Source organism: Pongo pygmaeus, chromosome 1, assembly GCF_028885625.2.
Source record: "Pongo pygmaeus isolate AG05252 chromosome 1, NHGRI_mPonPyg2-v2.0_pri, whole genome shotgun sequence".
Taxonomy (NCBI): domain Eukaryota; kingdom Metazoa; phylum Chordata; class Mammalia; order Primates; family Hominidae; genus Pongo; species Pongo pygmaeus.
Window position 1 is genome coordinate 70,361,530 of NC_072373.2, and position 12,878 is coordinate 70,374,407.

Below are 12,878 nucleotides of genomic sequence, written 5' to 3' on the forward strand. Positions count from 1 at the left end.
TGTGCCTGCATGGCACACACTACTAACTTATTTGTTCTTTTAAAAGAAAGGGTTTCAGAGCAGAGGCTTCTAGAACTGGAATTCCACACATGGTTTACAGCCCTATGAAACAACTAAAACTATCAGTGGAATCCAAGGTAAACCAGGATTGTCCACTACTACCTGTATACATTTGAGCCTTCTGACTCTCTCCTCATTCTGTCAATAGATATAAATTTAGTTACAATATGCTAGGAAAACATCCCTTTCTTTTGATACTAGCAAGTACAGATTAATGTTTTGTGGTCCATTTCAAGTCCTTCAATAGGAGAGCTTCAGACCGTGGTCTGAAATGACATTTTGGACATTCCCATGGTCTGAAATGCTGGTTGTGGGGCTGCTAGCATCCTCTATGTGTGCCAGATGGCAGTCCCCCATGCATCACCCATATACCGATGCAGATGCCTCAAGGCTAATTACAGTTACTGCCACAGGCCTTCTTCTCAGACTCCAAACCTTCCTCTGGCTTTTATGCTATTTGACTCACTATATGACAGCGACAAACATGGACCATGCGGCTCTCGTAATCAATTGCATTGGACCCTCCTTGCTTGTGCCTGTGTGCTGTAGCTTCCAGTTAGTCTCCGTCTGACATCAATTCTGCCTTTAGCTTTTTTAGCTTGGTCCTCCTGAGGTTTGACTCTACTAATGGGCTTTGGGTTGCATCTCTATGGCTTGGGCGTGCCTCAGGGAAGATCCCACTCCAGGCTCAGCTCCTCGGGATTCAGTTCTGGACCCCTAGTTGGACTGGGTGCTCCTATCAGCTTGGGACTATTCTCCGAGTACCAATATCCCCAAATATCAATCAACCTCGTCCCCTACTAGAATAGCACAATTAGGCCTCTTCTGTTTGAGCACCTGGTGATCGAAGCCACTTTTGCAAAATTATGATGGTAAGATAAATCTGATGGGGCTGACTCCATCTTGCTTGAGTCTCACAGGCTGGCTGACTTGGCTCATTCCTGGGCATGGGCAAAGTTTAAATGATAATAGCTCTTCCCCAAAACTAAACTACTAAACTACCCTTGTAAAACTAATGAAAGGACACCAAGTTAGGAGTATGAGAGGGACCTGAATTCAGGCATTATTCTAGAGGTCACAAGATTTGCAACTTCCCTAATTACGCCTGTAAATAACATCATTATTGTAGAACCTAAGGTTGGTATTTTGAGATGTCTTTTTAAGCTTCTGACAACAGGATGGTGCCACTCTGATTCATAACTCAAGTAGTCCTGTGGTCCCCACAGGACTGTTACACCAAAGCTCCAGCATCAAATCTTAAAATATGGACTCAGTGCATGAGGACCATTTTCCATACCCCATGATTGCATACCCAACCAATAAGCAACACCCATACCCTGGCCCCCTGCCTACCAAACTATCTTGGAAAAAGCCTAACCTTTGAGCCTTCAAGAAGATTGATTTGAGAAGTAACTCCATCTCCTACGTGGTGTGGCCAGCTTCGTGTCAATTAAACTCTTTCTTTACTGCAATGCTGTGGTCCCAGCTAATTGATTGTGTCTGTGCAATGGGCAGGAAGGACCCACTGGGAAGTTACATGATCCCGTTCTACTTGTGCAGTACTCCAGCCACCATTCCACAGGAAGAATGTGATTCTTCTTGGCTTCCAGGAACTTGCAAGTAATTGTACATCCAGATGGCATTTCAGTCCTCTCTCCAGACTTTTTGGTTAATCAGAACCTAGACAGTTTGGTCTTTAGTGATCTATAGTAGCAGCAGCAACTTTTCAAAACCTTAGAGATGGACTTACTGGTCCATGTTCCCTTTACCTGGGCTATCCACATGGCACTGCCAGTATCACACAGAATGGCAGTATCTGGGAGCAGTGGACCTCACACTATCAAAGACATGTGATACTCCTCAGTTTTGTCCCAGGCTGCAGGCTCCTAGTTTCCTGACTGCTTCCTGCCTGGCTCCAGGGCCTAGCCTGGATGGCACACCAGAGTTCTAACTTTAGAGAAGCAAGTCTGAGGCAGGAGGGCTTGTAGCTGGGACTGGTGTGGGTTAGCAGATAAAAAGCTGCTACCTGTTGTCTTTGTCTCCTTTTTAAAAAATTTTGGCCAGGCGTGGTGGCTCATGCCTGTAATCCCAGCACTTTGGGAGGCTGAAGCAGGCGGATCACGAGGTCAGGAGTTCAAGCCCAGCCTGACCAACATAATGAAACCACGTCTCTACTAAAAATACAAAAAATTAGCCGGGCGTGATGGTGGGCACCTGTAATCCCAGGTACTTGGGAGGCAGGAGAATCGCTTGAACTTGGGAGGCAGAGGTTGCAGTGAGCCGAGATTGCACCATTGCACTCCAGCCCAGATGACAGCGCGAGACTCTTTCTCTAAATAAATAAATAAATAAATAAATAAATAAATAAATAAATCTCACGACATTGTATTCCATTCCCACTGCTCCCTCTTACATATTTGCCTCACAGTCTTAGTGACCAACATAGTGATGCATTATTTTTAAAACTTGTTGAAAGTTCTCTGATGTCTCCCAAGGCACCACTTTGGGAGAATGTGCTGAAGGAAATTAAAATATATTACCCCCCAAATATATTTATTTGACATATTTTGAAATAGCCACTGCCTGGCCAGGAAACAAAAGTAGCTTTGCAAAGCTGTCTTTTGTGGGAAAAATTTGCATCTGTAGATAATCTCCATTAAAGCAGTCACTGCCCCTTCCCCTTTCTATGCCTTTCCAGGACCCAGGAGAGATTGAGAGTCTGATGCCTTTCAAAGTCTGAAAAGAAACATCTTTAACTATTCTCTCTGAGGGAGACTTCATCTACATAACAAGGCCACCTTTGCCAGCCAAGCTTCTTCCTTTTCTCTCTCTCTCAACCAGTCTTTTCACTAACCTGATTCACCAAGGTAACCTGTTTCTAGCCATACTCAGTCTGTATTCTTTACTGTGGCCTCAGGATGGTATATGAGCTTCTGGATCTTCATTCTGAAGGCTCTTATGTATACATGTTAAACAAATTTATATGCCTTTTCTCCTATTCATCAATTTGCCTCACACCAGTGATTTTTCAGCAAATTTTTATGGGGCCAAGAGCCTATGGCTCCCACACCCCTAATAATGAAATGGTTCTTAACTTTAGGATGGAGAAATTTGACAAAATCTATTGATCCCCCAATCCAAGAAAATGTACAATATGAACATACACACAAAATACTACCACCACTTCAGGGAATTAGTGGGATAAAGCCCATCTATAAACTCTTAAAGTCACAGTGTTCTGTGGAGAGTAAGATACTGATCTAGAGCTGACTGAAGTCTACCATGGTCCTACAACCAAACTTCTGTGGCGACATTTTAAATCTGCTTTCTTGCTGAGTGTCCACAGCTACTGTCTCTAAGTTTCCAGTTTCCCACAGTTATTGTTCTTAGGGGTATGTGCTTATTATCATAGCTCTCAATAAAGTCTACTAAATGAATGTTTAACAATTAGTCAAATACTGACCAAGAGATAGTTAAACTAAGGAAAGAGATGAAATACTGATGTTAAAATGGGGTTTAGGCCAGGCACAATGGCTCGTGTCTGCAGTCCCAGCTCTTTGGGAGGCTGAGGTGGGTGGATCACCTGAGTTCAGGAGATCGAGACCAGCCTGGCCAACATGGTGAAACCCCGTCCCTACTAAAAGTACAAAAATTAGCCGGGCATGGTGGCAGGAACCTGTAATCCCAGCTACTCCAGAGACTGAGACAGGAGAATCACTTGAACCCGGGAGGCAGAGCAAAACTCTGTCAAACAAAAAAAGAGGTTTAAAGATGAGAATGAGAAGCTTTTGTAAAGTTAAGGTGAAAAAAGGAGTTTTCCAGGAATTACGTTGGAAGAAAAATATCTGTAAAATACATGACTTAGGAATCCCTGGTCCCCTTAGAGTAGCTAAAAGTTATGTTAGCACCATGTCATTTTTATGTAATGTTAAATAGTGTTGAATTCCCTAGTTGGGTTTCAGATACATACCCAGGAAGACAACACATCTGTTTCAAATAGAGGTTTGGAATGAACATTTTCATCTTCTCCAATGAATCGAATGAGTTTTTCCTTCTCTGTAGATGTTGAAGGTTGCTAGAACACAGAAACATGCGGACCTGTTAGCAAGCTGGTGTGGCACCCCAGCAAGTTTCCTGGCACGGTAGCAAGTTTCCTGGCACCATGTTGGAAGCTTACATTTTCCATTTCCTTTAATCATACAACAAGCATTTTTGAAGACTTTCACATAGCAAACGCTGTGAGAAACTGGTAGGATGGGGAATGTGGACAAGGGGATATAACTATGGGAAAAACAAAGAGGATTTCTTCCAGGTTCCAGGAACTGACAGTACTATAGGAGAGATAGATAATAAAATGAATAATTATGGTATAACATGATTACTGTTAGCATAAAAGTGTGCTCTAAGGGCTGTGTGCACCCAGAAAAGGGTCATGCATTCTTCCTAGGTACTTCAGGAATTATTAACAGAGAAAGTGGTATTTAAAGGCTGAACAGGTGCTTGTAAAATAGAGAGGAAAGGGTCTCAACTAAGTCTACACGTGGTAGTAGTAATAGCAGTAGTAGTAGTAACGGTTTTGTTACCAAAAAAGGGGTCTTGTCCCAGACCCCAGGAGCAGGTTCTTCGATCTCACACAGGATAAAATTCAGGGTGAGTCTCAGAGTATAGTAAAGTAAAAGCAGTTTACTAGAAATTACTCTATTACAGAGTTGGGTATCCTCAGAAAGCAAGAGGAGAAATGCGCTTAACATAAACATAATGTTTGCTTATATAGGATATTAACGCTAAGAATAGTGTACTTTATTATAAAGGCTGGTGATCAGCTTGTGACAGGCTATTAGCATTACTATTCTTTAGTGTAACTGTTGATTTCAGCAGTATACTGTCAGAGACATATGAACCAGAAAAACTCCATCTTAAAGAGTAGCTGGGTACAATGAGGCTAAAACCTACCGGGCTGCTTCCCCAGATGGTTAAGGCATTCTAAGTCATAGGATGAGACAAAAGGTCAGCGCAAAATACAGGTCATAAAGACCTTGCTGATAAAACAGGTTGCAGTAAAGAAGCCGGTCAAAACCCACCAAAACCACAATGGCCACAAGAGTGACCTCTGGTCGTCCTCACTGCTATACTCCCATCAGCGCCATGACAGTTTACAAATGCCATGGCAATGTCAGGAAGTTACCCTATATGGTCTAAAAAGGGCAGGCATGAATAATCCACCCCTTGTTCAGCATATCATCAAGATGGGCAACCAGCAGCCCTTAAGGCTACTCTGTCTATGGAGTAGCTGTTCTTTCATTCCTTTACTTTCTTAATAAACTTGCTTTCACTTTGGACTGCAAACTCGCTCTGAATTCTTTCTTGTGCAAGATCCAAGAATCCTCTCCTGGGGTCTGAATTGTGACCCCTTTCCTGTAACAGTACCATTATCTTTAAAGTGAAACCCATTTTTAAACTGAGAATGCCTTTTTCCATTAACTTGTCTCCTCAACCATAAACATCTTGTGACTAAGAATGTCCAATTACCTGGGAAAGTAACCCAGTAGGTTTTGCTTTATCTGGACTTTATTCAAGATGGAGTCACTCTGGTTAAGACACCTCTGACAATTTCCATTTATTCTGTGCCTTCTATATACCAAGCACTTTACCAGAAATAAAACAGAAAATGCTGATTGAAATAGGCTTGGGTGTTATATAATATTTTTGTTCTGTTGTCCTGCCTGTGCAGTGAGTAAAAGACCTATTTCAGAGTCTGGAGTCATGCCAACACTTAAACTATATACAGAGAAGAAACATATCAGAGAAGTAAATCAAGACATTGTAGACAGTGTTAGGCAATCATGAGTTCTAGGAAGCCAAAAGCAGTAGTAGTCAATCTAAGAATTAGCAAGGGGTCTTGTGCCAGACTTAACTGGGTTTGAATATTGGTTCTGCCACTTACAGCTATGTGATTTTGAGTAAGTCAGTCAACCTCTCTGAGTTTCAGTTTTCTTATCTGCAAAATGGGGCAATAATATAAACCTTGAAGTTGTGTTGCATAGGTAAGAGATAATATGTGCAAAGTATATCACTCATGATAGGCACTCAATCTTTGGTAATCGTTGTATTATTAGTATTATTACAAATGTCCCAGGAAGGGTTTTTATTACTACAAATGCCCCTGCAGGGGTCGAGACAGGGTAAAGGGAGGAGAGGTCTGGTGATGGGCCTGGGAGGAGGGCAAAAGGCAGCTCAGAATGGGAGCTGAAGAAGTGGAAATACGGAGTTTTAAAGTGTTGTCTGAAAAATGTGGCAATGAAGGGCTAAAAAAATAGCACCAGAGTGAGAGATAGATTGTGTAGTTAATAGGAATATAGGTATAAATGAGGCTAATGGGAAATGGCTGGATTTCGAAGGGAAAAGGAACATCCCTTCCTCTGAAAATAAAGTGACAAAGATAAATATTTCTGCAGGTTTGGCTAAATCTATATGAGGAAAAGAAGGAAACTGGAGTTCACTCAGACCACCTACTTCTATTCTCCACTGTCTGTGTGTGTCTATAATTTTCCCCCCACTATATATATATATACATATAAAGGGTCCAGGCATGGTGGCTCATATCTGTAATCCCAGCACTTTAGGAGGCTGAGGTAAGAGGATCGCTTGAGACCAGTTCAAGACCAGCCTGGGCATAGCAAGATCCCATCTCTATAAAAAAATTTTTTTTAATTAGCTAGACATGGTGGTGCATGCCTGTAGTCCTAGCTACTCAAGAGGCTGAGGCAGGAGGATCATTTGAGCCCCAGAGTTCGAGGTTACAGTGAGCTATGATGATACCACAGCACTCCAACCTGGGTGACAGAGCAAGACCCTGTCTCTAAAATATATATATATATGTATGTACGTATGTATGTATGAGGAAAAACAAATACCAAATAATCTTACTTCTTCTGTTCTCTCTTTATTTTCCTCCTGAAGTTTCCTATCCTCCTTACTTTCTTCTTCATCTTCTTTAAAAGACTCGTCTATTTCAGGCTCAATGAATTCTTTTACAGCCTCCTGTGAGATGAACCAATATTATGATTAAATGGTGTATATAAATATTAGCAATTATTTGTTCAAAATATTTAATGAGCACTAATCCTGCAGCTGGGTACTGTGCTAGTGACAAGGATACAAAGGTTGATAAGAATAGTCCCTGTCCTTAAGAAACTTATAATTTCATGGACAAGAAAATACAATGAATGCATACATTCACATAGTAGGAGCACCTAATTTAGACCAGGTAGTGGACTGGGTAAAAGAGGGAGTTGGTCAGGAAGGTTTCCTGAAGGAGATAATGTTTGAGTTTTTTTCTTGAAGGATGGGAAAGGAAAAGAAGAAGCTCTGGGCAGAGGATGTTCCATGCACATGACTGGATCTGAGAGAGCATAGTTCAATAGGACAAAAACTGGGAGACAAATGAATAGGAGTGCAATCATAGAGAAAGGGCTAGACTGTCAAGCCAGGGAGATGATTGGCTCTTATCCTGAAGGCAGTGAGGCTCTAATAAATTGGCTGATTTGCTTTGCATTTCAAAACAATCATTCTAGCAACAGGAGAATAGCTTTAAAGAAGAGGAAGAAAGGGAAGCAGAGGAAGAGAAAAGGAGCATGAACAAAACAGTGGTTGCGGGAATGAAGAGAAGGAAAAGGAGGATTTAAGAGATATTTAAGAGGCAAGTCCTAGTGATTGACTGGATGGACACGGGATGGTTAGAGAAAATGTACATCTTGAATGACACTTGGTTTACAGTTTAGACCACTAGAGAGATGACAATGCCATTCACAGAGACAATGAACAAAATTGGATAAATAGGTTTGGAGAAAGAGATGAGTTCAGATTAGGCTGTGAGGGTTGGAGGCACCACTGAGATACCCAAGTGAAAATATCCAGCAAGAAGGTGAATATATGGATCTGGAGTTTAAGATGGAAGAATTTGGGCTAAAAATAGAGATCTGACAGTTATCTGCATTTAATTAAAGCCAAGAAAGTAAATTATATCCTAAAGGCAAACTTGTGAAGTAGCCAGAGAATTAGACAGTAACCCAGTTACATAAAATGCTAGGGATCTATGGAAAACAGTGTAGCGATTCCTTAAAGAACTAAAAGTAGATCTACCATTTGATCGAGCAATCCCACTCCTGGGTATCTACCCAGAGAAAAAGCAGTCATTATATGAAAAAGATAATTGTACATGCATGTTTATAGCAGCACAATTCACAATCGCAAAAATATGGAACCAGCCCAAATGCCCATCAATCAATGAGTGAATAAAGAAAATGTGGTATATATACACCATGGAATACCACTCAGCCATAAAAAGGAATGAAATAATGGCATTTGGAGACCGTTATTCTAAGTGAAGTAACTCAGGAATGGAAAACCAAATATTGTATGTTCTCACTCATAAGTGGGAACTAAGCTATGAGGATGCAAAGCCATAAGAATGATACAATGGACTTCAGGGATTCAGGGGGAAAGGGTGGGAGGTGAGGAGGGATAAAAGACTACACATTGGGTACAGTGTACACTGCTTGGGTAATGGGTGCACCAAAATCTGAGAAATTATCACTAAAGAACTTACTCATGTAACCAACTATGACCTGTTCCCCAAAAACCTATTGGGAAAAAAAAAGGAATGATGTTTTGATGCAGGCAACAATGTGGCTGACCTCTGAAAACACTATGCTTAGGGAAATAAGCACAAAAGGCCACATATTGTATAATTCCATTTCCATGAGATGTCCAGAATAGGCAAATCCATAGAGCCAGAAACTGTGTAGTGTTTCCAGGGCCTGAGAAGAAAGGGAAAATTTGAGTGACTGCTAATCAGTATGGATTTTCTTTTTGGGAATGATTAAAATGTTCTGGAATTCAATAGTGATTATCACTGCACAACTTTGTGAATATACCACAAACTATTACTAAATTGTACATATTACATGAATTGTGTCTCAATAAAGCTGTTATTTTTAGAAAAATAATTTGGCCGTTCCACATTGTACACATACTTCAAAACATCATGTTGTACAATAAATATATACAATTTTTATTTGTCAATTAAAATAAATAAATAGGAAATTGCTGCCTCAAAAAAAAAAACAAACAATCAGATGAAATCAAAAGCCTATACTCAAGGAAAACAATAATAGATTTTCAAACCCCTGAAAAAAATAAAATAAAATGCTAGGGAAGAAAGAGGAGCCTGAAAAGGCAGCCAGAAGTAGCCTCTGAAGTATGAGAGGCCACTAGGAAAGCCAAAAGAGAAGAAAGAAGGAGTCATCAGTATAGAACACCTCAAAGGAGTCTACTCATATAGATTTAAAAACGTCCTCTGGGTGTTTACAGCAGCAATATTTATAAAAGCAAAAGCTAGCAATAAGCTCAATGCCCACAATAGGAAAATGCATAAATAAATTATGGTGTAAGCCATATAACAAAATACTTTATAGCAATGTTAAATTATGCTGTAGAAATAGGTATATAGTATAGAAAAATAGTCACAATGTATTAGGATATTTTTACAAAATGAAAATACTTTTTTCTTGATAACATTCTTGCTATAAAATATTTGAACACTACAGAGGAATTAAGAATCTTAACTCTCAGAGTTAACAATTTTTATCATTTGCTGAATATTCTGCTAGACTGCTTTTTGCATCTATAAACATTTTAATATAAATGAGATAATATATCTTATAGTCTATAATCTGCTTTTCTCAATAATATATCATGGATTATATTTATTTAACTACTTAAACATCTACTTTATCTGCATAGAATTCCATTATTTCAATGTACCATGTTGTATTTAACTAATCTCCTACTGATCAACGTCCATATTGTTTCTAGTATTTTGCTATTATACTATGCTGTAATAAACATTCTTATACAGATATATCACATATTAGAATTATCAAACAGACTACAAAAGTTACATTTAACCTATTTAAAGAAATAAGAGATTGAAAATATGAGCAAAGAGAGAAAGATTACAAAAATGATCAGACTTGAAAAAGAATCAAATAGGACTTCAGCAATTTAATTTAAAAACTCAACAGAAAGGTTTAATGGCAGATGAAATTCAATTGGAGGGCAAATTAGTGAACTGGATGGTAAGCCAGAAAAATTATTCAGGATGCAATGCAGAGAAATAGAGAGATAGAGAATATGAAAGAAGGTTAAGAGACATGGGGGATTGATTCCAACACACATTCATTTAGAGTTCTAGAAGGAAAGAAGAGAGCAAATGCAGTAGAGGCAATATTTGAATAGATGACTAAGAATTTTCCAGATCTAACAAAAGATACCAAATTAAAGATTCAGGAAATCAAGAGAATCCCAAGCAAAATTTAAAAGAAAAGAAAATCCATCTCCACATTAATCAGAGCAAAGACAAAAAGACGATCTTAAAAATAGAAAGAAGAGATGAATTCACTTCAAAGGAACTGACAGCTGGATTCTCAATGGTCAGTTCAATAACAACAAAATCCAGAAAACAGTAAAAATAATAACGATGTGCTGAGAGAAAAGAATACCATCCCAGAATTAATAGCATACCCAGCAAATAAAAAATTTAAGAATGAGGGTGAAATAAAGGCATTTTCAGACAAACAAAAACTGAGTTTGCCACCAGGAGATCTTCACTAAAGAAAATTCTAAAGGTTAAGGTAGAAGAAAAATGACCCAAGGTGGATATCTGAGACTTTTGAAGAAAGAACAAATAAATTAAATTATAAATCAGCTCCAATGCCAGCATATTTCTTAAAGGTAAATCACTAAAGGCATTCCTGCTAAAGTCAGAAACAAGAAAAGGATGCTTGTTATCTCCACTACTATTTAATATTGAATTATAAGAATTAGAAAAATTATTCAATACAATTAAACAAGAAAAAGCAACTAGAAGTATCAGAATTGAAAAGAAAGAGGTAAAACTATCCCTATTTGTAGGTGATTTGATTAAGTATCTAGAAAACCCCAAAGAATCCACTGAAAAACTACTAAAAACAGTAAGAGGAAGAGCAGCAGGAGGAGGAGAGAGAAATACAGTAAGAGAATTTAGTAAAGTCACAGCATATAAAATTAAAATAGGAATGGTGGTGAACATCTGTAATCCCAGCACTTTGGGAGGCTGAGGCAGGAGGATCACTTGAGCCCAGGAATTCAAGCCAGCCTAGGCAACATAGCAAGACCCTGTCTCTGTGAAATTAAAAATTAGCCAGGCATGGTGCCACACACCTATAATCCCACCTACTCAGGAGGCTGAGGTGGGAGGACTGCTTGAGCACAGGAAGTCAAGGCTGCAGTGAGCCATAACTGGACTGCTGAACTCCAGCCTGGTTGACAGAGTATGATCCAATCTCAAAAAATAAAACAAAATTAAATTAAATTAAAATACAGAAATTGATTATATATATAATCTGTATATATAATATATATAAATATGCTATATATATATAACTGTATATATATAACTGTATATATATATATACAGTTACTAGTTAAAAGATATAATGGAAAAGAATGTCTTATTTAAAATAGCAAAAAATAAAATATTCAGGCATAAACCTAAGAAGAAATGTACAAAATGAGCAAACAAATAAGATATGATTTAAAGGCATAAAAGTAGACATCCTATATTCCATATTCTTGGATAATACAATTCAGCATCATAAACATGTCTGCTCTAAGTTAATATATAAATTTAATATTATGCTAGTTTTAAAAAATCTTATTTTTAAGAACTAGCTTATAAAGTTATATAGAAAAATAGCCAGGTGCAGTGGTGCATGCCATAGTCCCAGCTACTCTGGAGGCTGAGGCAGGAGGATCACTTAAGCCCAGGAGTTTGAGATCAGCCGAGGCAACAACAAGACCCTGTCTCTAAAAAATAAATAAATAAATAAAAGGAAGAATAAGTAAGCAAGAATAGCAATGAAATGCCTGAAAAAGATCAGTGATGAGGGCTGGTCCTACCAGATATGAAAATGTATCATAAGAAAGTCAAACTATCCCTGTTTGTAGATGACACGATCCTATATCTAGAAAACCCCATTGTCTCAGCCCAAAAGCTTCTTAAGCTGATAAACAACTTCAGCAAAGTCTCAGTATACAAAATCAGCATGCAAAAATCACTAGCATTCCTATACATCAACAATAGTCAAGCCGAGAGCCAAATCACAAATGAACTCCCATTCACAATTGCCACAAAAAGAATAAAATACCTTAGGAATATAGCTAACTAGGAAGGTGAAAGATCTCTAAAAGTAGAACTACAAACCACTGCTCAAAGAAATCACAGATGACACAAATGGAAAAACATTCCATACTCATAAAAAGGAGGAATCAATATCGTTAAAATGGCCATACTGGCAAGGGCAATTTATAGATTCAATGCTATGCCTATCAAACTACCATTGACATTCTTCACAGAACTAGAAAAAAACTATTTTAAAATTCATAAGGAATCAAGAAGAAGTCTGAATAGTGAGGCAATCCTAAGAAAAAAGAACAAAGCCGAAGGCATCACACTACCCAACTTCAAAGTATAGTACAGGGCTACAGTAACCAAAACAGCATGGTATAATACAAGAACAGACACATACACCAATGGAACAAAATGGAGAGCCCAGAAATAAGACTTCACACTGACAAACCATCTGATCTTCAACAAAGCTGACAAAAACAAGCAATAGGGAAAGAATTCCCTATTCAATAAATGGTGCTGGGATAACTGGACAGCCATATGGAGAAAACTGAAACTGGAACCCTTCCTTACGCCATATACAAAAATT

General features: G+C 38.5%; 1 protein-coding gene across 5 annotated transcripts in view; it reads right to left on the minus strand.

The window, feature by feature from the left end:
• AXDND1 (axonemal dynein light chain domain containing 1) overlaps window positions 1–12,878 on the minus strand; it is a 198,229-nt gene that overhangs the window by 22,388 nt on the left and 162,963 nt on the right. For all 5 annotated transcript variants that reach the window (XM_054456929.2, XM_054457015.2, XM_054457100.1 and 2 more), the window contains 2 exons: window positions 6,988–7,101; window positions 4,031–4,135 (listed from right to left, as the gene is read on the minus strand). In XM_054456929.2, the coding sequence (XP_054312904.1) occupies window positions 4,031–4,135; window positions 6,988–7,101 (219 nt within the window). The remainder of the gene's footprint in view (window positions 1–4,030; window positions 4,136–6,987; window positions 7,102–12,878) is intronic.